Raw genomic sequence first — 25902 nt, 5'->3', positions numbered from 1 at the left:
TGGATCTTTTGGTTATAGAGACGTGTCATAGGTGAGTGCTCCTTCCACAAAATCATGGGCTATCTTAAATGCAATAGGTTACACCGACATAACCTAGGATCATGGTCGGCAAACTCAGTCAACAGAGCCAAATATCAACAGTACACAACAATTGCATTTTTTTTTTTTTTGAGAGCCAAATTTTTTAAACTTAAACTATATAGGTAGGTACATTCCTTATCAAGGTAGCGCCTGCACATGGTATTTTGTGAAAGAGCCGCTTTTCGCATGTGGCTTGCGAGTCACAGTTTGCCGACCAGAGAAGGATATTATTACAATGCTAATGAGACCAGCACTGAAAGATTAACCTTCACATAGTCCCTACTGCTTGACTCTGGTCTTGGCCCCACCCTGAATGCAAGCCAGCTTGAGCACAGAGAAGGCTAGAGTGGGCAGACTCCTGCAGCACCCGCAGATTCTTAAAAGGGCAAGTTGGAACCCAGCTGAGGTTTTTCTTACCAGGGACAGACCAAGGGGAGGAGAGAGGGAATTCTAGAAAATAAATGGATCAATTGGAAGGAATGTCTTGCAGTTGCCATTTACAGGTAGACTGCTGTTGACCTGCATTAATTCTGTACTCAAATAATAGTGACCAACAATTGGCTGCTGTTACCACGAGCCAGCTGTCGTTCCTATGAAGGAGATACCTTTGGTATTCAAATCCTATAGGTGAGATTTGATCTCTTGCCAGACATCTCGTGACGGGTAAGTTGTAGAGCCAGGTCAAACTCGGCGTCTAATTTCCAGAGGTCCCCTCTCCCCTGCTCTTTTGCTTGTGTATGATTGTCTACATTTTCTAAAAAGAATTTCTTACTAACTGGTTTTGAAATGGTGGTCCATAGGCTGTTGAAGAATCCTGATGGTAAAGTTCACTAACATGCCACCCAGGGTAGATGATTTGCTGATAGGACTTGTCAGGTTTCCTAAAATTAGGAAATGGTAATTCCTGATTAAAGTGTCAGGGTTGCCTTGTGTGAACCTGGATGCTAACTATTGAGTCATCATGTTCTCTACATTAATGTATTGGTTGTTTTCCTAAACAAGTATACTGTGGATTTTGGAATAAGCGCTGATATCAGTCTAACTAGTTTTAAAATGTTTATGGAACTAGACAATCGAGTGTTGAAAGCCTAAAACGTACTAAACCTTAAACTTCACTTGAACATCAAACTAGTGCATATTTCATACAGTGGATTGTGAAGTCACATTATTATAATTTGTGTGACTACGTTGTTGGTGCTGCATCAAGATGCATCTATTCGAGAATATGTACAAGGACTGACTCTAGTCTGCAGAGCGTAGAGCAGCTTGCAAGAGATGAGTCTCTTGCCTGAAGGGATTTGAGGTGTGCAAGAGCCACTACTCCAGTCTTTCCTTCCAAAACGGAACCTCATGTTCCTGGTGCTTTTTGTCCAGAGAAGAAACTACATAGCCTGTGAGCAGGAAGCCATGTAGAGATGTTTCACGGCTGTTGATTTTATTTCATTAAAAGCACCTCTTCAAGGTAGCGTTATTTTATCTTCAGATTCCAAATCAGTTGTCAAGTCCCATATGCCCTGTACTTTAAATGGCCTGCATCTCATCTGATGTGTGGCAAGAGCAACTAAAAGCACATGCCCTAAGATCAGATTTCCACAGGCCCACCATATTCCTGTTGGCTCCCAGTTCCTACACAGGCTGGACTTACTGTTTGTTAAATAGCCTGGTCCTTACAGAGCACTCAAGTACTAATGCCTCTGGAAGGGCCGAGAGGCTAGTCTTATATGTGACTGAATTTCTTTAATCCTTTTGCCTTTCTCTGTTTCTGTGAAATAGCTCCACGAAATGATTGGGGCGGGGATAGTGTTAACAAATTATTTGTAAGCATGGAGAAGTGTTTCCATTCTAGGTGAGCTTGCAAGCAGCTTTGCAAGATGAGAGTCATCTAAATCCTCAGAAAAGAGGGTATGGAAGACAACTACTGCTTAGAAAATGTGCAGGGTTAAGCAGAAATGGGGAGGACCTTAAAGCAGTAGTGTGTTAGACATTTTATGTCTCCAAATTGCTGTTGTAAACATTTTTCTATAGATACTAACTGGTTTTGAAATGGTGGTCCATAGGCTGTTGGTGCCTGGGACCATTTCAAGAGGCAGTGAGGGCAAAAGTATTCACATACTAACTTGCCTTTTTCACCGTGTAGACATTTACACTGATGGTGCAAAAACAGTGGTGGGTAAAATTGCTTTCATGTTAGTGTGTCAGGGCAGTGGCCCCAAATCATACTAGCAGTCATATATTCTTCATCACCACACTAGAAATGCCAGTTTTCACTGATGGATGGCCTTGATCAAGCAACAGATTACTAAATCACTAGATCTCGGCCCTTGACATAAGTGTGCACAGATTCTGTGTAACAGGTACGATGGTTGTCAGCTGAACTAGCCCCTTATGGAACACCATTTTTACTTCAAAGTGACTGATGATCCTCCTTCTTCAAAGACTTATATGTCAACATAGAGCTCCATGTTTCATAGGACATACTCAAGCTCACTCCATGCTCCCTGGAGCTTTAACACAAGGGAATGCCCTTTTTTTTTTGGTTGTATTTTTTCTTTTATTTATTTATTTTTTATATTTTTCTGAGGATGGAAATGGGGAGGCAGACAGACTCCCGCATGCGCCTGACCGGGATCCACCTGGCATGCCTACCAGGGGGGAATGCTCTGCCCATCTGGGGTGTTGCTCTGTTACAACCAGAGCCATTCTAGCGACTGGGGCGGAGGCCATGGGGCCATCCTTAGTGCCTGGGGTGGCTTTTGCTCCGGTGGGGCCTTGGCTGTGGGAGGGTAAGTGAGAGACGGAGAGGAGGGAGAGGGGGAGGGGTGGAGAAGTAGATGGGTGCTTCTCCTGTGTGCTCTGGCCAGGAATCGAACCTGGGAATCCTGCACACCAGGCCAATGACTCCTACGGGTCTACCATATCATGCTTTTTACTTAAAAAAAAATAATTTTTACATTTCTTTTGAAGGCTGATGAACAGGAGACACCAAATCTTTTTCCCCTGCAAACTACTACTACCTTCTTTATTAGATCCAGCTAATAACACTTTTGTCTTTTTCCAAATAGCTCCAGATATATGGAAAAGGTTTATATAGGCAGATGGGGATCCTCAAACCCCTCAAAGAGATCTTCTGAGCATGGCTTTTAAGATATCTAGAGGCAGAAAAAGCCCAGTAGAGATCAGCTTTTAGGATACGCCCTTAAAGGCTCCAATGCCCCAAAGGGGTCTCATAGGATGCCATCTGGGTCCTGCTTCAATAGTGGAAAGGAAGGTCATTGAGCTAAAGCCTGCCAGGCTTACATGCCTCTGCTGTGAGGAAACAGGGACACTGGAAGGTAGGCTTCCCCCTCGCTTCGCTGAGGGTTCAGTCTCTTCCAGCCCTGTTCCAGCCACCTATGACCTAACCTTGCCCAGAAAGCTGGGGTTTGCCACTGGGGGCTGAAGGTGCCCAGGGCCGTTGGCCCCATCTACAACACTGTGGATGAGCCTGGGGTGTTTCTTCCAAGAAGCAGGTAAACTGATCTCATTTGCACAAGGGCCACTTAACTATGTTTTGCCTGAATAGTCAGGTTTTTTATTCTTCCCTCAAAGATCTCTGTTGTGGGTGTTGATAGTCCTATTTTCTGCTGCTTTGCTTAATATATAGTGTTTCCTTTATCCCTCCTACCTCAATGTCCCACTCATATTTCAGGCTGGGACCTACTCCTAATTTAGAGCTCTCTCTCCCCCCTTTGCCAACTTGTATTATGAATTTACCTTTGCCACCCAGCTTAGTGTATCCCAAGGTTCTCCTTACCATGCCACAGTCGCAGAGCTCCAGGGAAAAGCAACCTGGTCTCAACTCTCCAGGCAGAGGAGAACAGAAGCTCCATATCCACGCATGCTGCAAATGGCTTTTCCAGTCTACCTGAATCATTACCAGCTAGAAGCAGCGGTCATTGGGACTTGGACATGAGCCACAAAGTATAGAATGGTGACAACAATTCCAGTGCCATGTGGACTTTTCCTGGATGTGGACTTTTCCTAGACTCCTGCTCCCTGTGACAGCTCCTAACAGACTGAACTGTGGTTGGGTTGCATTTTTCAGGGATTTGGCATGGTGATGGGGCCAATTTGGACTTGGTGAACTTGTTAAGGACACTACTCTTTTATGGATTCTTGCTGTATTGGCCAAGAGTTTGCTTAAAGGCTTTTAATCACTGTAAAAAAAAATAGAGGACTGGATAAAGAAGATGGGGCACATATACACCATGGTATATTCAGCTAGAAGAAATGATGACATAGGATCACTTACAGCAGAATGGTGGAACCTTGATAACATTATGCGGAGTGAAATAAGCAAATCAGAAAAAAACAAGAACTGAAGGATTCCATACGTTGGTGGGACATAAAGGCGAGACTAAGAGACATGGACAGGAGTGTGGTGGTTACTGGGGGTGGGGGGACGGAATAGAGGGTGACGGAGGACGATTTCTCTTTGGGTGATGGGTATGCAACAGAACTAAATGACAAGATAACCTGGAAATGTTTTCTTTGAATATATGTACCCTGATTTATTGATGTCACCCCATTAAAATAAAAATGTATAAAAAAAAAAAGTGACTGATGAACTGGTTACTCAGACTTGGATATATAACAGATTTTCTCAAAAATGACTATAATAGGCCTGTCACTTCAATGAAACAACTGTCTGTTAGTTCAGGCTCCCATAACAAAAATGGTACAGACTGAGTGGCTTAAACAACAGACATTTCTCACAGTTCTGGAGGCTGGATGTCCGAGATCAAGGAACTGGCAGATCCAGTGTCTGGTGATGGCCCGCTAGCCGGCTCGTAGACATCCACCTGCTCCTGTATCCTTGCATGGCCCAGAGAGCTCTACAGTGATAGGTCACTCCCCTTCCTTATTTTAAATATTTTCTGAAACTCCTTCCATGATTTTCATGGAAGTTCTAGCTGTCCCTATGCATCCCTGGCTCCTCCATCTCACTCTTCTCTGAAATCCCCACCATGACCCAAGTCATACAAGATACGCTGATGATACTTCCCATATGAGACTGTCTTCCCCCAACAACCTGCATAGTAATGTCATTTTCCTCATTAGATATTTTACACTGAGAAAAGTCATAGAATTTAGGTACACACCCAAAATCATCATGGTAGGCCTGGGGTACTTGGAGCTCCTCTAGGCCAATGCTGCCTCCACCTTCTCCCTCTGCCCACACCTGGTGGACGGCTCCCCCGGCTAAAGGTCCACACGGGCCGGCCGCTGCCAGATCTCCACACCCCCACTCTTCACTGCTCCTTGCCTGGGGACCCAAACAGTCCTGGCCATGGAATCCCCCACTTACATGTGTGCTTGCTCCCACTCTTTCAAGGCACATGTGGGAAACCAGCCAGAGGGTTTCTGGGAAAGAATTCCCTCCCTAATGAAGAGTTACAGGAAGATCTATATCTTCCCACCCTTCCTGCAGGCTGGTGTTCGGGCAGGCTGAGGCCTAGAGCCATGCCCATGAGGAGGGTCTGGAATGGCAGGCACCTCTCCACGTTCTGACATCAGTAAAGCCCTGAACCACTCCAGTCCATTTAGGGGCGTTGTGGGAGACTGCAATGTTATTCTCTTCACTGTTAGTCAAGCCATTGTGAGTCAGGCTTTCCATTATTTACAACCCAAGAAAACCGACCTAATATTCCAGGATGGGCCAAAACCAAACTTTTCTCCACAGTTGTGCCCCTCTTCCTATATTCCCTGTCTTAGGTTATTTCTAAACCGACCTCAGATATTTAATTCACCATGTCCGATGGCTCTGGAATCCCTCCTTTCCATTCCTGGAGTCACTGCTTCCTGCTGCTCTCACAGACAGAAGGGAAAACATCACACCTCTGGGACTTGGCAACCCACCCAGCAATGGAAGAGAAGGACTTGGCAACCCCAGGGCTGACACGGAATGGCCCCAAGTTGGAATGGCACATGGAGATGAAAGCCCCCCCCTCCACCCAGGGCCCAAACGCCCTTCCCATTCCCGCACCCAGTGGAGAGAGCCTCCTGAGGGCCCAGGCCTGGGTGGGCCGGGATCTAAGCAGCCCTTCTGCTGACTGCAGACATGAGAGGGGCCAATGGCAGGGACAGCTCACTGGTCTAGGTTAGTTTGCCAAGTCAAGTTCTCAGCAGCAACTGGGAAGACCAACTGCAGGGCTGTCACATGGGGGGATAAACAGGATTAACAAAAAGTGCCTGGCCTGTGGTGGCACAGTGGGTAAAAGCATCGACCTGGAATGCTGAGGTTGCCGGTTCAAAACCCCAGGCTTGCCTGGTCAAGACACATATGGGAGTTGATGCTTCCTGCTCCTCCCTCTGTTCTATTCTTTCCTCTCTGTGTCTCTTTCTCTCTCTGTGTCTCCTCTCTCTAAAAAGATGAATAAATTGAAAAAAAAGTCAACAGGAGCAGCTATAGAGGATGCAAGCACCTTTGCTAGTGGAGGTGAGCACTGCCCAACACATTCCCACTGGCCACACATGGCTACTGAGCACCCAGCATGTGGCAAGGCTACTGAGGAGCTGATATTTTATTTGACTTTAATTAATTCTGATTGAATGCATCAGTGATTTTTTTTTTATTCATTTTTCAGAGAAGAGAGACAGATATACAGAGAGAGAAAGGGGGGAGGAGCAAGAAGCATCGACTCCCATATGTGCCTTGACCAGACAAGTGCAGTTTTGAACAGCGACCTCAGCGTTCCAGCTCGACACTTTATCCACTGCGCCACCACAGGTCAGGCGCATCAGTGATTTTTTATTTCAGCCCCAGTCCCTGGGACCCAAAAATGCCTAGGGGACAGCTGGATGGTAAATCCAATCCATTATTTTTCAATCAGCTTCTAGAAAAAGCCACAAATTCAAAAACTCAAGAAGCAAGTTTATTAGCTTGATAAAATTAAGCCAATGGAACCCTATTTAATCTCTATTTCTCATAACACAATATTTAAACATGAAATTCATTTGCATTAAAACAAATACATCTAATTAAATTGGGCTTTTAATCTGAGTTTACAGGCCATGTTTTCAAGGCTTTGCAACATTAGTCATTTTAAAGGATGTCTTCCATTAAAGACCTGGAGGCCACACCTGCGCTGTCCGCTGTCCAGCACAGTCCCGGGTTTCTACTAATAGTTAGGGTATTACTCTATCAACCCAGTTCTTCAGGTACCAACCTATTTTTTTTATTTTATTTAGGTACATGTTAAAAGTTAAATTATTTCATACAGTAACATTTCCTACTGAATTTGTGTTTCAGATGAAGTGATGAATTTCAGGATTCCTTGATTTATTTTATCCAAAGTAGAAATTAAATAATCTAAGTACTTCAAAGCTAGTTTCTGCACCAAAGCTATCCTGAGAAAATTTTGCACTGGCCACTGCTAAACATACTTGTTCAGCCATTCTAGTAAATTCCTTCTTGCCTCGTCAATATAGGGCTTGTCTTCAGGAGAACAGTCTTCTCTCTTTCGATGCACGAACCCATGAGTTTGCCCAGAAAATGTTTTAATTTGATATTCCACTTTGCAATGTTCTTTCAACTTCTGGGTCAGCGAAGACACCTGGTATGCAAAGATATTCATGATGAATTGATTCTCTCTAGTAATATATCCCAATCTCTTAATCTTCTGTGAATGCTCATAAAAGAGATTCAACATCAATGTTTTAAATTGTGTACCGTAACCATAATAAATTTTTTACTTTTAATGCTATAACCAACATAGTCCTTACCTCTGGCAAAGGAGAGAATTCAGGGCAATATAAAAATGATACAATGTCCACTATTTGAAATTGTATTAATATCTTCTATATAACATAATATTCAATATATAATTTAATTTGTTCAAGTATATATATATATTTAATATATTTAACATAAAATTTAATATATTCAAGTATAAAATGTTTAAAATTTATACTAACAAATATTGGTTATAAATAATAATTTTTTTTTTTTAATTTTAAAATTTTATTGGCCCTGGCCAGTTGGCTCAGCGGTAGAGCGTCGGCCTGGCATGCGGGGGACCTGGGTTCAATTCCCAGCCAGGGCACATAGGAGAAGCGCCCATTTGCTTCTTCACCCCCACCCCCTCCTTCCTCTCTGTCTCTCTCTTCCCCTCCCGCAGCCAAGGCTCCATTGGAGCAAAGATGGCCCGGGCGCTGGGGATGGCTCCTTAGCCTCTGCCCCAGGCGCTGGAGTGGCTCTGGTTGCGGCGGAGCGAGGCCCCAGAGGGGCGGAGCGTAGCCCCTGGTGGGCGTGCTGGGTGGATCCCGGTCGGGGGCATGCGGGAGTCTGTCTGGCTGTCTCTCCCCATTTCCAGCTTCAGAAAAAGACAGGAAAAAAAAAAATTTTTTTTAATTTTATTGAGAAAATTAAATTTAATGGTGTGACATTGATCAATAAGAGTACATAGGTTTCAGGTAAATATTTCCATAGCATGTGAACTGTTGATTGTGTTGTGTGCCCATTACCCAAAGTCAAATCATTTTCCATCACCGTATATTTGTAATAATTTCTAAATGACTGTTTTTGAACCACCATTTTCTTCTGCATTTTCCTTATCAACTTGAGGATTCCATATGCGCGGACAGGAGGCAAGGCCTCATCTATGCCCAGTAACCAGGTCACTCCAAGAGCACTTTGTCAAGGGGGATGGTTACAATCGCATCCTAAGTCCCCAATAAAACCCAACTTTAAAACAATGTTAAAAATTAAAAATAACCTTAATGCTAAAAATATTTGGAGCAAGCAATAAATGAACCCTTTAGTATGTTCCCCCAAAATGTCAAATCCTATTATTATTAAATATAGAAATATGAAGAGGAAAGAGGCCAACCTACTTGCTCAAGAGGAATCACAGCATCATTTTCAGCAAAAATGAACAACGTGGGGTTCTTCAAACTGTACACGTCCTCGGAATCCTTGACGATGCCTATAGGATGGGACAGAGGCACGGGTGAGGGGTGTGATTTCCACCCACGCCTGCACACATGCCGCAGAAAACTACACGAGTTTGCTTTGATTATTCAGAGTAAAATATGTGCTTTGGGGGTTTTATTTTCTTTTTAAAAACAACTCCATACAAGTGGGCTGCCTTATGAAATTAGTCTCAAAGAAAAACTGTTCTAGTGGGATTTACCGCCAAGGAGCAGGGTGTGGGTCGGTGGATGGAAAACTAAGAAGCAACATCAAGTTAATGGGGATTCGCAGATATAGAAGGTGAGGGATTCTCGCCAAACTGACCCAGTGAGTAGGCCAAGGAGAGAGGTGAAGGTTGGAGCCTAGCCTGACTCAAGTTTGGTCAAGTATAGTCCTAGTCAGTAAGCTGGAGAAAATAACGGCTGGCTTTTTTTTTCCATTTCCTGTTGGCAGCACAGCGAGGCCTCCCCTCACCTATAAATCCTCTCTAGGAAGCAGGGAGTCACAGGAAAGATGGCCAGGCTCCCTGCCCCGCTACCTGGCTGATGCGCGATTTGATTGCCACCAGCAGTCTTGCCACGCTCCTCAGCTCATGCACTGCGCAATGGCGGCCAGAAGGTGGCGCCAGAGAGCCATCCACTCAGGAGCACCTTTTGCTAATTCGCACGAAGGGACGGTATGCTCTAGCAACCCCGGTGACAAATGGAAAATTTATTCCTTTCGTGTTAGTAAATACTTAAAAAGGATTTTTTTAATGCTAAAAGTAAGCAAAAATACCATAATGGGGAACCATTAAGCTAAATAAGAATCATTCATATAACTGTATAACATATATATTATGAAAGAAGGCCAATTTTTCTTATTCTTTAAACATTTTTTTATGGTTTGAATACTTCTATATCGTGAATTTAGTACGACATTTTTACTCACAGATACAATGTTCTTATCAATGCTCTGATACTTTTGGTTTGTTTGAGCTGACAGGTTTATGTTGCTGTTTACATTTTACAGTAGGTTTTCCTTTTCTTCCCTTTTTTATAGAGTGTGTGTGAGTACATGTGCACATGCGCACATGCGTGCTGTTGAGAATTATCTGCATCTTGGGAAAATCTTTCCATAGATAGTACTTATAGAAATATCGCTTAGCATTAGTATTATCACAGAAATAGATGTTATCCCCTCCATCCTAAGTGAAGAAACTGAGACATCAAGCTAGGTGACTTTCTGAAAGTAACACTGTTGGGACCCAGGTCTCTCCACTCCAAGTGACATCCTCTGGTTACTGCATTACAAACCTCCACCTAGACTATCAAATTTTTAAAGCCAATTTTGTGACAACCTGGGACCCTCAGCTTGGGAAAAGGCTCGTAGTTATGGTCAGCCACAAATCCCCGTTTTCACTATAGAAGTCAGCACAAGGCAGATTTACCGTAGACGGACACCCCGGCCCTGAATTCTGGGTATTTCATCATCACATGATGGACAGCCACACCTCCCCAGCAGAATCCCACGACGCCAATTTTCTGGGCATGACACTGTTGTTTCAGGTACCTCAGGATAGCATCAACCTCTCTAGAACAGAAAGAAAAGAGCTACTTTGTGAGGCCCTGGAAAGCAGCTGTTCCTTGAGGTTCTGAGAGCCTTACTTTTGAGCTCCGCCCTCACCGCCTCCTGCCTCAATGAGAAGTGACCCTTCTCCTGGCAAGTCTCCCTGCCAAGCCTATCTCCTCCAGCCACCTGCTAGGTGGGCTCCTCCCAAAAGACCAGCAAGTCTGACCAGCTCACTTCCCAGCAGAAAGCTGAGTGAAAGCCTCCCCAGCCTCTGCATGAAGGCCAGGCCACAGTATGGCGCTAAGACGGGGCCTCAAGATCTCCCCCAGCCCAACACCCCAGTCTCTTCTCTCCTTTCAACAGGCATAGCTGCAACTGGGCAGCTCCCCAAACCCTCTGACTTAGCACACCCCTGCCTAACTCCCCACTCTGCACCATCTGTCTCCTCCTCTTGTACCCAAAGAGCAGAGTGAGCTTCAGCCACCAGCACTATTTAAACCATGAGGAGACCAACAACAGTGGTCCTTGTTTCGCCAGCGGTTCATCTGCAAATTGGTTATTTGGAACAACCAAGAAGACATTTTCAACTAGAAGCAATGTACTTAATTCGAGGGTCATAGCCGTCCAAATGCTACTTGGAGGACGGGTAGGTGTCTGAACAGTAAAGCCAGACCCACCTCTCGGCCCGGGCTCTGCTCTCCCTGTGCCCTGGAGGGCACCACAAACACAGCCTCCCTGCTGATACTTTACCTATCAATCTTTCTGGCATTTCTTGTTTTCAACCACTCCGGAAAGGTGGACCAGTCCCCGGAAGGGTGCCATGGCTCTTGCCCTACAAAGAAGTCTGGAACGATGGTTCTGTAAATTAGGGACATTTATTGATTTTAGTTTTGTTGCTGTTGGGATTTGGGATTTGCTTAAATTCATTAAGAAACTTGCCATATTGGTGATTCTTGCTCACAGAAAAAGAGAAGTCATGGTCACAAGGGACAGCTTTGATCACAACAAAGAGGCCAACTGGCACTAGGCCAGGGCATATTGGATTTCACAACTGAAGGTGCATGGCCTCTGGCAGCCTGCTTATAGCCCAGCCCATCTAAAATGACGAGGAGACTCAGCCGGACACGCTCTCCACGAGATATTACAGAAGGGGCCCCGCCAGCGAGGGCCAGGAGCAAGGTGGCTACGAGGGGCCCTCCTGTCCCCAAACCTCTCAGATGGCCTTTCACGTTACCCTCAGGTCAGAAGGGCACACCTGGTTAGCATGTCCAGTCACTATGACCAAGCAATTTTCCCTGCCTCCGCCCAGCATGCCAACAGGGCACAACTTCCTGCCTGGTTGGTGTGGTCTAATGAGGGCTTTAAAGGGGGACTCGGAGGGAGAACAGCCAGCTCGCCTGAGGCCGTGCCAATTGTAGGGGTGGGAAAAATTTCCCTCCTCCCCTTCTAGGTTCTTTGGCTGGTCTAGTAATTAAATTAACATAAGACCGTCGACGAACAGATGAAAAACAAATTCAATTTTGTGGACAAAAAAACGGGGTTCTATGGAAAGTAACCTCAGCGATCATAAATTCCTAACTAGGCAGTTGTGGTGGGTAGTCACATCTCAGGCAAGTAATTTTTTTTTTTAAAAAAAAAGGGTTTTCTTTGCCTTAAGCAAGCCCTGTCCATTGTTTCTATGCATCTAGGTTAACACATCTTTGAAATAAGCATAACCACCCTCAAGAGAGCACATCATCTCATTGACTCTCCTGTAATCCAGGCCTGACCTTGCTTCTCCTGCCTCCAGGAACTCTTCCTTACCTTCCCTCCATAATTCTGAATGCAGGAAAGAAGCGCAGAACTCTTTAATTCTAGGGAGCATCTGAGATTTTGTTCCCTGGCATATGTCTTCAGTTTGACTCAAATAAACTCATAAAAATTCTCTGCAGTTTGAATGTTTCTTTTTATTTTAATGATTTTTAGAGAGAGGAAAGGACAGACAGAAACATCCATCTGTGTCTGTACCCTGACCAGAGATTGAACCGGCAACCTTTGTGTATCAGGACAACACTCTAACCAAGCAAGTTATACGGTCAGGACAGGTTTGAACTGTTTCTTACATCGACAATTTCATACATACGGGAGCCCCATAAAAAAAGGAGACCAAAGGCAGTCAGGCAATTGAGGCTCAGCCGTCAGCCTAAGGTTAGAACTGATATGGGGGTATGGGGCTTTTAAAGGGAAGGTTAAGTCACAGGACAATAAGAAGAGCAGATGTTTGGTAATTAGGAGTTTGTCCTGCCATACAGCTAAATCATTCAGGTAAAAGTTACTGTATTTCCCCACGTATAAGACGCTCCCATGTATAAGACAGAATTTAATTTAGGGGCCCGAAATTTGGGGAAAAAAATGTATTACATAAAGTTATTGAACTAAAGTTTTATTCATCATAATATTCATACAACTCCTGAAGCGGGAAATGCTAGTAAAAAAATTTACAACCACTGTAGAAGATGCACCCAGTTTTCAGACCCCAAATTTTTCGAAAAAGGGTGCATCTTCTACATGGGGAAATATGGTGTCTCTGGTAATAGCTCTCTTTCTGGGTCAGGCCCTCGAACTTTGAGTTGGTTAAGAGGGAGGTAAAAGTTTTTATTTAGTCTGCTGAGTCTTGATTGCCTTCAACTCAAAATAATCCACATGCCAAAGTGTGAAGGAGCTTTTAAATCACAGGCATCTTCACTCTTTACAGCCTGTCTCCTGCTAAAGGAACCAAGCAAAACAACAGAAGCCACAACCCCATTCATTCTACAAATTGCAATGGAGTGACCTGAGGCAACAGCGCTTCTGTCTTCACACCCGGTTTCCTAACCCACAAGTGAGAACAATGACAGCTCATGCCCGAGGGGCTGGTGGGAGGATTGAGGAAACCACACTGTAACAACAGCCTAGTAGGTCTGGCGATTGTTTTTGTTTGTTTGTTTGTTTTCTCTTAATACTGGTTTTACCCCTGGGAAGTTAAGTTGCCTCATCTTTAAAATGAAAAAGAGAAAAATCAAGAGAAAGTCCTCTTTTTAGTCAACATGAAATTTGCATCGCACAGCAGGGGCCACTTCCTTAAAATAGGGTTCTCTTTGCAGGAAAACAAGGAAGATGCACCCTTTGCTTTCCAGCTTCTCTTTTGGAGAAAACAAAGGAAATCTCGTTGCTGGGTTTTGTGCTTTCTGAAGCTGGAGAGGAAGGAACGGTTCCTATTCTCTGTGCTTTCCCGAGGCTGTGGCCAACACCAGGGCAGGTGAAAAGCAAACAGGTGACAGCATTCACCACAGGTCCGGACAAAGTGTCAGTTCTGGAACCCAGTCTGTAAGGCCAGGGGCGGCGGCCACCATCACAGCCGCTTGACCCCTGTAAGTTCACATTCGATTCAGATAGATCATAATGAAACTGCAGAGCCAAAAACTGGGGGGCCATCCTTTATTCTAGACTCGTACCAGCCAACAAGTAAAAACAAACACACGGGCACCAAAACCCTCTCACATGTTCTCCTGTTCCACAACCAGGAGAATCTTCCCGGTTTTTCCTAGAACCAAAGGCCCCACTAGCCTCAGCCACCTCTTCTTCCCCATCTGCATGCCTCCATCTTGGCTGCCTCCTCTCTGCCACTACATGGCCTCTCTCTCCTGCAACAACGTGGTCTCCTCCCATAATGGCCTCCTAACTCCTCCTTTTAAAACTTTTTGGCACAAAAATCCCGCCCTCAGCACACATTAGCATAACCAAGCCCCTTCCCAAGCAGGAAGGTAATTAGCTGTATCACGTGGGAACATCATCACATGAGCAGTGGCCACTTTTAACAATAAGAGTGAGAAAACCCCCAAAATACAGATTTCACAAACTTATTTGCCCAACACAATCTATCTCAGACAGAGCCATGCTAGTTCATGCGGAGAGTAGGATGACCACAGGCACCCTGCCTGTGAGGCTGACATGCTTCAAGGGCCAAGGAATGGGTCCATCTCAAAGCTAGCAAGGTTCTGCCCAAGCTGTCCTGTACTGGTGCCCAGCAGGGCCCCACATCGAGGGCCCTCCTAGGAAGACCTGATGCTCAGAGTTTGGGTTGGGAGCTGCTGGCTTCCTCTGGACAGCAGGTGGGTGTCAAATTTCATGTGACATTTCCCATTTACCTGCACCCCAAAGAGATAAGGAAGTCAATAATGTAAATTAATAGTCAGGACCTGAGCAAGTAGCTCAATTGATTAGAGCACCACCCCTATACGCCAAGGTTAAGGGTTCAATCCCCAGTCAGAGCACATACAAGAATCAAACAATGAATGTATAAATAAGTGGGCCAACAAATCCATGTTCCTTTCTCTACCCCTCTCTCTCTCTCCTCTCTGAAATCAATTTTAAAAAATAGTTGGGTTTATTGTTTTTGTTTTTGTTTTCCCTACAGGGAACAAAGTATATATAGATCACAAACATTCACATGGATTGAAGCAAAGGAGCAGAACTTCATACGCACGTGTATCCGTTTCCTGCAATCATGTCAGCCATATATCTGGTATTGGGCAACTGCCAGCCAAATATATCTTGAATGACAATCACAGCTTTGCCGGCATCAACGGGGCATCTGGTGACATAAGCCTTGATGTGCTCAACTTGCACTTCACGCCCCATCCCTCCATACTCTATTTTATGGCCAATGTCACAAGGACAAGGATGAGCTTCGTTTGCCATTGGAGATACTGAAGTCAGGCTACAGAAAGAGAAACACGCTTTATATTCTGAATGGTGCAAATCTGCAGATTATGAACAGTAAATAAACTATAAAATCAAAAATACAAAAAAATATTAATTTCAACTCTACTCCTGGTATACTCATGCAAGAAATGAATGGTGATATTTGGTCCATCTGAAGACATTATAGGAAACAATTTTATATTAGGCACAGTTTTAACATCTATTTTCTGAAGAAGAAAAAAATAAGTCAATGATGACTGCTGATCTGGCAACACCGCAGACTGGAGCTAAGGGAGACTCCATTCCCACTGTAAACACTAGAAATACCAGAGTGAATGTTACCATCAAAGAAAAACAAAAATGGTGGGCTTATAACTAAAGGGGAACAGCATCCCAACCAGGACTGGAGAGGAAACTGAAACCAGGTTGGAGCCGGTGCTGGTCGGCCCAGGGAGGCTGGAGACAGGGCTGACCCAGAAGCAGCCCTAATGCAGCCTGGATTCGGTGTCCAGCGAAGCCCTGGGACATCCCCACGACATGTCAGAACCATCCAAGGTTCAGAGTTAGTGGGGGAAATAAAAAACAAACAAAAACAAAGAAAGAAAAACTGCCAACCAGAACTAGGAATATGATAAGGAAGGCCAGAAGAGAGAAAAAAAACTACCCCCCCCCCCAATTTACAAGGTTTTTTCCAAGTAGAAAAACTTGGGCTGAGAAATTAACATAACAATTGCCCCTGCTGACCCAGCAGAAGCAAATGCAAACCTACTTTATAGAGAGACTTGCACAATCCAGGACAGAAACACTACCCACTGAAAAGGAACTCACTATAAATCACTACAAATAAACAATGATGTGGAGGAAGTACAGTGACAGTGTGGGGAGAAATGGGGAAGGGACAGGACAAGACTGACCAAACAAACAGAAAGCTGGAAAGAAGAAGAAAAAGAAAGTAAAACCTATCAACTACAAAGGGAGAAATCATGTGGCTGAAATAGATCCAAATCAATATTAGTAGATTAAATTCGTTACTTGAGATTCTCAAACTGATTTTTTAAATAGCGAGGCACTGTCAGAAAGGGAAACCTGGAGCTGCTGAACCCAAAGACGTCCACACGGACAAAGTGACCAGATGGCTGGCTTCGCTTCAGAAAGACTCAAGGGTGATGGAGGTGGGAGGGAGAGTGTCCCTGTGTCACAGTGTTGGAACTGGGTAGTGAGTTCAGGAGCCTCCTCTGAACTAGTTTCTCTACTTTTATATATGCTTAAGATTTTCCTCAACAACAACAAAATTTATTTTTATTGAAATTTAAAAAACGATAAGATAGAAGCCTCCATAAACAAATCAAGAAGACAAGATACAGAGTAGGATCAGATATTTTTCTCAAAGCAGAAGGTTTCCTATCTATATAAAATATGTGAAGAATTCTTTTTTTTTTTTTATCGAGGGGTGGGGGACAGACATGGACACGGACAGACAGACAGGAAAGTAGAGAGATGAGAAGCATCAGCTCATGGTTGTGGCACCCTAGTTATTCGTTGCTTCCTCTATATGAAGAATTCTTATAAATAAATCAAGAAGAAAAAGACAACCTCAGTAGAAAAAGGCTCCAAAGATATGAACGGGCAATTCACAAAGGGGAACACCTGAATGATATAAAACAATACTCAAGGTCACTAGTATTTAAGGAAATTATACAAAGAACATCAGTGAACATGAGTGATGTACCATCTTAGATCTTGCAGGCTGTAAATAAGTCTGTTAACACCAAGAGATGGCGCCCATGGAATGTAAACTGATACAAACTCTGGAAATATGTCTGGCAAGGTCTATCATGATGAATACACCCTGCAACCCAGAAATCCCACCACTTGTATTCCCTAGAAGTTCATGTGTGTGTGCAAGTGCATGTGTGTGAACCCATGCACGCGTGTGGTGGGTGGCTATGGAAGTGTAGCATAGACATGATGGCAAAATTTGGAAGCAATCTAATTGACTATCAGGTAGAGAATGGGATAAACTGTGATTCATTCATTGTTGTGGGTTGAATTCTGTTCCCCCAAAAAGATAAGGTCAAGTCCTAACTGTGGAACCTGTGAATGGGACCTTATTCAGCAATGGGTTCTTCTCAGAGGGTAATCAAGTTAAGATGAAGTCATCCTGGATGCAAGTGGGTGCTAATCTAATTAATGACGTGTCGTTATCAGAAGAGGGAAATCTGGATATAGAGACAGACACACAGGAGAGAGAACAGAAGGGGGGGGAGTGGGGGTTGGTACGATGCATCTACAAATCAAGGAACACTAAGGATGACCAGTAATCACCAGAAGCTAGGAACAAGGCAGGGAAGAATTCTCCTTTAAAGGTTTGAGGAAGAGCCTGGCTCTATCAACACCTGCATTTAGGACTTCTGGACTCTAAAACTGAATAAATTTTTGAGAGAATAAATTTCTGTTGTCCTAAGTCTCAGTTTGTGATAATTGGTATGGCAACCCTAGGACACAAAAAAAAATCATGAAAAGAATATTGCATAGCAATTCAGTGGACAAACTATATATATCAATATGATACATCTCAAAAACATGATGCTATAAAAAAGACAACGGCAGCCCTGGCCAGGTGCCAAGTGGTTAGAGCGTCGTCCTGCTACACCGAAGTTGCGGTTCTATCTCCAGTCAGGGCACATACAAGGATCAGCCAATGAATGCACATACACTCTCTCCTTTCCTCTCTCTTCAAAATCAATAAATAAATATAAAAAATTAAGAAAAGACAATAGATTTCTAAAACTCTATTTATTGATTTTTAGAGAGAAGCATCAATTTATTGTTCCATTTATTCATGCCATCATTGGTTGATTCTTGTGTGTGCCCTGACTGGGGATTGAACCTGCAACCTTGGCGTGCCAGGATGACTTTCTAATCAACTGAGCTACCCAGCCAGAGCCAACAATAGTTTTTTTGATTCTAAGTAAATACTAAAACCGAAAAGAAAACATCTTATTAAGCCTGACCAGGCAGTAGCTCAGTGGATAGAGCGTCGGACTGGGATGCGGAGGACCCAAGTTCAAGACCCCGAGGTCACCAGCTTGAGTGCGGGCTCATCTGGTTTGAGCAAAGCTCACCAGCTTGGACCCAAGGTCACTGGCTTGAGCGAGGGGTTACTCGGTCTGCTGAAGGCCCACGGTCAAGGCACATATGAGAAAGCAATCAATGAACAACTAAGGTGTCGCAACAAAAAACTGATGATTGATGCTTCTCATCTCTCTTCATTCCTGCCTGTCTGTCCCTATCTGACTCTCTCTCTCTCTGTACCTGTAAAAAAAAATAATAATAATAATAAATATCGGGTTTTAAAAGTATATCACTCAAGAGAATAAAACATCACCATTTAGACAGTGGGAAGGAGACTGCTGACTTTAATTGTATTTGTTATATTTTACTTCCTTAAAAGGTTTTGATTTGAAGTACATAGGAAAAAATGAAAAAATCTGAGTCATGTGAATATGGGTAGCAGCTATAGTATAGTGTGTACTTTCCAGAACATTCTAAATATTCATAACTAGAAATAACATAACTAAATGTTAAGGAGAAAGAAATTAAGAGCTAGCCATTTGATCAAAGGAAACTTTATTCTTCACAGTTTTATGTTCATTAGCTACATCATAGAACTATGATTAGTAAGAAAAGTCAGAAGAGTCCCATATCTGTAGCAGTGAATTTTATGTCCACTCACTGTTGTTGACAACTGATTTCTCCGGCTGAATTTTTTTTAATCTGGGCTGTCCTGAGGACAGAGAGACCACAGAGAATACGGGTTGTTCCAAATTAACCTTGTATCTGAATCTTTTAACTTTATCCTCAGTTGATATCCACTTTCCAAAAGGAATGTACAGCCAGGAGACCCACTCTCAGGACTGATCCTGCAAAGTTATTCTCCTGCAGAAAGGGCTGGTGGTCAGGAGAGGCCTGGGTGTGCTGTGTGTGGAAGGCTGGGCTCCTGCCAGGCCCTGTGGAACAGCAGCCTGTGTGACCAGGACCAAGGTCATGGTGGGTAGAGCAGTTTCTATAGACTATACCCCCCAGTGGGGTGAATGCTTCAGGGAACACACCCTTGATGCTCTATTAACTGTACTATATGGTAACTTTCTAGATGCATAAACCTTTCAGGAGTTTGCCTCTTTTTCCCCAAATGACACATTTGTTTAAAAAAAGTAAAACCATGACCCTCATATAGATATAAAAGTGAGCACATTACAGATTTTATTTGAACATATGACAGGAGCGAATAAGAAAGATGTTATAACTTGTTCAAAGGCAAAAAAAAAAAAGAGCACAAGCTTATATGGAATAAAGGAATACTGAGATGAATTGCAAGTTGAGACAAACTGATTTTTCCACTAAATGGGCAGAAGCCAATTATTTCTCTACCACACTGAACAGAATTTACAAATCTATTTGTTACCCACAACTTTCAAATAATTGCAGAAATTGTTCAAATACAATAAACAGCGCTAGACTAAGACAGCCCAGAAGGGTATACTGCAAACAACGAATACTTTCCCACTGAAGCAGTTTTTGGGCACGACCCTATACAGAATCATCATTCACTGTCAGTGGTAAGGTTTTGGTCTCATCCTAGAAGGAGATGGGATTGTGGGTCTGACATGTATGGCGGGGTCCTGATAAAAAGTGTATCCAGAACGGCTTTTCTGTATCATGCCAAGTAGGCTTGGCAACACATCCTGGCTACGCTAAGATCAGATCTTTAGTCCCACTGGCAAAGCCTCTGGAAGTCGGAGACCTCTTCATAGTATCAGGGTTGGCCAAGACATGTGCCTGCAGAGGACACCCTGATGGGCACATTCTTTAGCAATGCCAGACTAAGTTCACCACTAATACCCGTGATTCTCCCGCAACATTCCCACAAGATGCCTCCTATGTGTGTATGATTGCAAAGCCCACACCCCTACAGACTGATAGTCCCCCCTCCCTCAAAAAGAAAAAATAGACTGGTCACTTGACAAAGAGTCTCTCCTTAACCAAACTCCTCTGAACCCTCTTCTTAACTAGGTCATGACTTTTGGGCTTCCAAGTTCATCTCTGCATTGTCCAGTTTCAGTAGGAATCCTGCTAAGTCAGTTTCATAGAATCCCCTATCCTCCATATCTGATCTGGATCCTCACCCTCCAGCATCCTGGAGCTGATGTCTAATCACCTTCTTCTGCCAAAATCCTGTCAAGTCAGTTTAGTTGGATTCCTCTACCCCTGAAGCTTCCTCTTAGTAATTTTCCATCCACTGACCCCTACTCTGTTCCCTGGCTATAAATCTCCACTTTTCCTTGCTGCATTCCAAGTTCAGTTTAATTGCTTCTTGGTCTTTTGGCTAAGATCACATGCAGAGTTGAGCCCTATCTCTTTCCTACTGCAAATCCATTGCAGTGGTCCTGAATAAGTCTGCCCTGCCCTTCTTTAACAAGTGTCATGAATGAATAATGTTTTCCTGAGCAGCCTCCAGCCCTGTTTCACACAGCAAGTGCCTCCACAGAATTACAAGTCAAAGCCCCTGGAGATCACTGGTGCATGTTTCAAGTGCAAATCCCAAGAAACTGCCAGTCCCCATTCCTCTCCTTAGGTGTTCTTTCCCCAAGCAGTCTTCAACTCCGTATAAATGTGTGCTTCTTGACTTCTTTTTTGAACCAGTTGCAGTATCTTCCTGGCTCTCTCCTTTGATAAATAAAACAGAACCTTTAACACAGGGGTCCCCAAACTTTTTACACAGGGGGCCAGTTCACTGTCCCTCAGACCGTTGGAGGGCCAGACTATAAAAAAACTATGAACAAATCCCTATGCACACTGCACATATCTTATTTTAAAGTAAAAAACCAAAACGGGGACAAATACAGTATTTAAAATAAAGAACAAGTAAATTTAAATCAACAAACTGAACAGTATTTCAATGGGAACTATGGGCCTCTCACTGACCACCAGTGAAAGAGGTGCCCCTTCCGGAAGTGCGGCGGGGGGCGGAAAAATGGCCTCAGGGGGCCGTACTTTGGGGACCCCTGCTTTAACATATGCTCCTTTTTGCATCTGTGTGAGAGTCATGACTTTACCTTTCTCTGAAAATTATGTTCTGACAGTATAATTGAACAGCATTCTCTTTTTCTCGCCGGAAGTCAGAAAGGCAAAAAAGGGGGTAAAGTAAGTGTAGTTTTCCTGCTTTCACACCCCCAAGGATTTAAATAACTCGAAGTCATACTTCCCAACGCAATCAAGATGTCCACCAGAAATGTAGGAAACAGATTCTGACGAGAAAAAGGGCCTGGCAGACATGAGGTTGGAACAAGCGAATAAGTCTAGGAATAACTTTCTGGAAGCTTCAGAGATCTAGAAATGGAAACCACCTGCAAGCACCACAGAAGCAACACTGAAAGATAATACCGGAAGGGCGGCGGCTCCCGGGAAGACTGGGCGCGGCTCCTTGACTGGATCAACAGTGCAGGAACATGCCTGGGGGTGCATTTTCTACCTTGCAGGGAAAGACAGGGCCCTACTTCTCTTTAATAGATGATTCTGTGAATGTCAGCTCCTCCACTTATTTATTTTTCAGCAAGCATGCTTGTATTTTCTATAGGGTACATGGTCCAGACCGCATTAAATAGAAAGTTAGACATCCTGCACTCGCGGGCCAGAGAACACAGCTGCATTTGACCTTTCCTTGGGCCGTTCCAAGGATTTCCCCAGACACTCGTAGGGCTCACTTCTGATCACCTTATCTTAAATGGGCTTTGACGGCAACAGGTGGCATTTTCCATCAGCAAGAAACAAAAATGGCAGTACCCAATGTTAACAAGGCCTGGGCAAGGTGACACTTCTTCTCACAACCCTTGACTGTGGATGTGTAATGTGCAGTCTTTCTGGGCAGCACGCACCCAGCAGCCAGGACGGCACACTCCTAGACCCAGCACCTTATCTTAATATCCGTCCTTAAAAAATACTGCCAAATGTGGATAATGATCTTGATGCAAATATGCTCATTTCCCCCATTGCTTTATATTAGTAGTAAAAGCTATACAACCTAAATGTTTAACTCTAGGAAAAAAAGTTGCAAAGAGTATTTAATGACACGTAGGAAAGGCTCTCATGAGCCTTTGGAAAAACAAACACAAGTTTATATACAGTATGATTGCAATGTTTTTTTAAATGTATGGGGGTAGGGGGTGTATGTCTAAACAATACAGGGAAATATGCCAAGGTGGAATGGCGGGGGTTGCTTTTCTGCAATGACAATGTACTGCTTTGATAAAATTCAGGTTTTTGAAAATGGACTTCGACATTCTTTACCTGTGCACATGGCAAAGACCTTCTTTGCCACATGCAATACCCGATCGAGTTAGAGTGGAGCGCAGCTCAGGGCGCGTTTGTGTGCCGGGGAAGCGCACGTACCTCGTCCGCCGCCTGGAGACCGTCTACCGCGCGGAGGAGATGAGACCCTCGCGACAGCCCTACCGAACTCGGAGCCACAAGTCAGGGGCGAGCCAGAGGGAGGAGGCGCCTCCCTCCCGGGCGGAAGTGGACGCAGCGAGGGAGGGCGGCGGGATCCTCGCGAGCCAGTGGCAGCCCCGGATTCTCAGCCTCCCGGGAAGGCCGGCGACGGGAGGGGGTGGGGGAGGTGGAGGAGGAGGAGAGGCGAGTTGGGAGGAGTGAGGGAAGAGGGAGATTGGGAGGGAACTAGGGAGGGAGGGAGGCTTGGAAAAGGAAGACAGCCAGCCGGTGAAATTTACTAGTGTGGCTGGCTCCTAAAACTTGTAACTTCGTTGTAAATCAAAACTAAGCTAGTCTTAAAAATAAGTTATTCATACTTGCCCTACCCCACCCCAGCCCTACTCCATACTTCGGTCATCTGACTAAGGTTGTGATAACTGCCTTGTAAGAAATGACCAAACCTGTAGAGAATTTTAATGAGTTTATTTGAGCCAAACTGCAAAATGTTGCAAAACAAAATCTCAGTGGATTGAGGAAACGCTCCAGAGAATAACCGTTTTGCAGCTCATTTTATACATTAGCGTGAAAAGAGAAAAGGGAAGGAGGGTTACATAAAATCCACTGGTGGTCGATTAAGGGGGCAGGAGAAAAGCAAAGCGGCAAATGTCTGGGACTGGATAAAAAAACAAAGTGGAGAGACACGTACTTTTCTTTACTTTGGTGGGTACAGCATTGGTTAACATTTGCAGCGCATAGAGATGGTATCCCCACAACAAAATAACAATGTGGTGTTCTGTCCTCTCCTCTGGTGCCAGAAGTTGTGTCTGCAGGGGGTCTAGAAAAGAAAATGACTGAGGATTCAAAGGTATGTTATCTTAGACGCATGAAAACAGTAGACTCATTTAAGGTAAAGATTGCTGTTTTTCAAGGAAGCTATATATAAGCCTAGAACAGGACTACCTGCCACGACCCACTTTTAGTTAGGAATCAATGATCAGACCATGCTCTATGGTTCCTTTGGGTCTCTGAGTTTTTAAGGCCTGCAGTACAGGCCTCCCCTGAGTTTGTCAGGTTTAGTGTGTGGCCCTTTTTCTGTCCACAAGTGCCACAACTCTTTTGGTATTCCCTCATCTACATTCCTGAAAAAAGATCCCTTTGACATTTTGTACTGTAAATTGGGTCACTGGACTGTGGATGAAAAAAAAAAAGCTTCTCAAAAAAAAGAGATTCTCTGGAAAGTAACCTCACAGAGTGATCTGATAATAAATTCTTAACTGGGTAGGTTATGGTTGGTAGTCATGCCCCAGGTCTGTAACTTTAGTGGAAGATTTTAAGTCAGCTGTGCCCATTGTTCTTGTGTGTCTAGGTTAACACACCTTGAAATACCAGAAGTTATACCCCTCAAAGGGGTATTAACCCTCCAGAAATCCAGCCCCTGCCTATTTTTTTCCTACTTCCTGGTAATTGTCCTCACGTCCCATCATTGATTTTAAATGCATAAAAGAAGCTGCAAAACTGTTCTTCTCCAGAGCATTTGAGATTTTGCTCCCCAGAGTATATCATCAGTTTGGCTAAAACTGACTGAACTCATAACTTTGGTATATCGGCACGATGCTCTAACTAACTGAGCTAACCAGGCAGGGCCTAAAAACAAACGAATAAAAATTATCAGTGGGGCCTGACCAGGCGGTGGCACAGTGGATAGAGCATCGGACTGGGATGCAGAGGACCCAGGTTCGAGACCCCGAGGTCGCCAGCTTGGTGCAGGCTCATCTGGTTTGAGCAAAAAGCCCACTAGTTTGAACCCAAGGTCATTGGCTCCAGCAAGGGGTTACTTGGTCTGCTGAAGGCCCGTGGTCAAGTCACATATGAGAAAGCAATCAATGAACAACTAAGGTGTTGCAACGCGCAATGAAAAACTAATGATTGATGCTTCTCATCTCTCTCCGTTCCTGTCTGTCTGTCCCTGTCTATCGCTCTCTCTAAAAAAAAAAAAAAAAAAAAAAAAAAAAAAAAAAATCGGTGGGGAGAAGTGGAGGAGGGTATAAGGGGCATAGATAGTGATGGTTGGGGACTTGACTTGGGGTGATGAACATACAATACAGTGTATGGATGATGTGTTATAGAACTGTGTACCTGAAACATGTATAGTTTTGTTAACCAGTGTCACCACAATAAATTCAATTAAAAGGAAAATAATTATCTATGGGTTTGGACATTCTTAGTCGACAGGATCATGTATCATCTTCTAGTTGATGAACCTTGTTTTCACATATATAGTGGTCTCAGGTTTCACAAGACAGAAGCTATAAGTATTCTCCCCTTGCAACACCAAAGCTCAATGGGTAGATGTCTCCTAGCCCTGTCAATTTTTTGTTAACCCCTTCTCTTTGGATTCAGTTTCCTTAACTATAAAATGAGGGATTAGACAAGATTTGGTTCTCAAACTTGAGCATGCATCCGAGTTCCTTGGAAGTCTTATTAAACCCAACCACAGAGCCTCTGGTTCAGGACATCCAGGGTGGACCCCAAGAATTTACATGTCCAATAAGATTTCAGGTGATGACGCTGATGCCCCTGGTCCAAGGCCTACACTGACAGAGCCACTAGACCAGAATCACAGTGACTAGCATATTCACTTAGTTGAGCATCAAAACCACTTAGGGCAGGCGCTCTTCCTCTCAGGAACACACTGCCGTGTCTTTTCCCCTCCTAGTCCCCTCCCAGGCTAGTTACCTCTACTCTTCTCTCCTTAAGCTCCAAGAGCCCTTCTTCTCCCTCTCTAACTTGTTTCCTGAACCTGGTCAGCCCAGCTGGCTCACTTCCACTACCTCTGTAACTTTCTAAATAAACTTTCTTTTATAATTTGGAAAAAAACAGAACAAAAAAACCCCTAGGGCACTTGTAAAATTCACATGTTTTGGCCTTAGACCTAGTGAACCAGAATCCTCAGGGGCACTGGGGAATCTGTATTTCAGAAATCTTCCCAGCCTGACCTAGGGTGGCACAGTGGGTAAACTGTCAACCTGGAACGCTGAGAGTGCTGGTTAAAACCCCAGGCTTGCCTGGTCAAAGCACGTATGAGAAGAAACTACTATGAATTGATG

At 44.0% G+C, this 25902-nt stretch overlaps 1 protein-coding gene across 2 annotated transcripts; it reads right to left on the bottom strand.

Moving 5' to 3' along the window:
* Nucleotides 1–6973: 6973 nt before the first annotated feature.
* Nucleotides 6974–22959, bottom strand: CMBL (carboxymethylenebutenolidase homolog). 2 transcript variants are annotated; one of them, XM_066360789.1, is made up of 6 exons: nt 22655–22959; nt 15090–15323; nt 11336–11443; nt 10464–10606; nt 8956–9047; nt 6974–7676 (listed from the first exon to the last, which is right to left on the bottom strand). In XM_066360789.1, exons 2-6 carry the CDS (start codon nt 15302–15304, stop codon nt 7497–7499), a joined length of 738 nt encoding a protein of 245 aa, XP_066216886.1. In that variant the 5' UTR covers nt 15305–15323; nt 22655–22959; the 3' UTR covers nt 6974–7496. The 2 variants fall into 2 exon arrangements, with proteins under 2 accessions (XP_066216886.1, XP_066216885.1); XM_066360788.1 differs by having other exon boundaries at nt 22757–22957.
* Between the last annotated feature and the right edge of the window lie 2943 nt (nt 22960–25902).

The sequence above is a fragment of the Saccopteryx leptura genome, chromosome 1 (assembly GCF_036850995.1).
Source record: "Saccopteryx leptura isolate mSacLep1 chromosome 1, mSacLep1_pri_phased_curated, whole genome shotgun sequence".
NCBI classification, from domain to species: Eukaryota; Metazoa; Chordata; class Mammalia; order Chiroptera; family Emballonuridae; genus Saccopteryx; species Saccopteryx leptura.
The sequence above is the reverse complement of the archived record's forward strand: the minus strand, read 5'-3'. Positions and strand labels throughout refer to the sequence as shown.

Bases quoted from the DNA above. Each gene is read 5' to 3' on its own strand.
- CMBL (XM_066360789.1), bottom strand. From the start codon at position 15,304: ATGGCAAACGAAGCTCATCCTTGTCCTTGTGACATTGGCCATAAAATA. The intron at 11,444-15,089 runs GTGCGTATGAAG...CCTAATTTACAG, and splicing joins ATTGCAGGAAACGGATACAC to AACCATCGTTCCAGACTTCT. The intron at 9,048-10,463 runs GTAAATCTGCCT...CCCATCCTATAG, and splicing joins GGCCGGGGTGTCCGTCTACG to GCATCGTCAAGGATTCCGAG.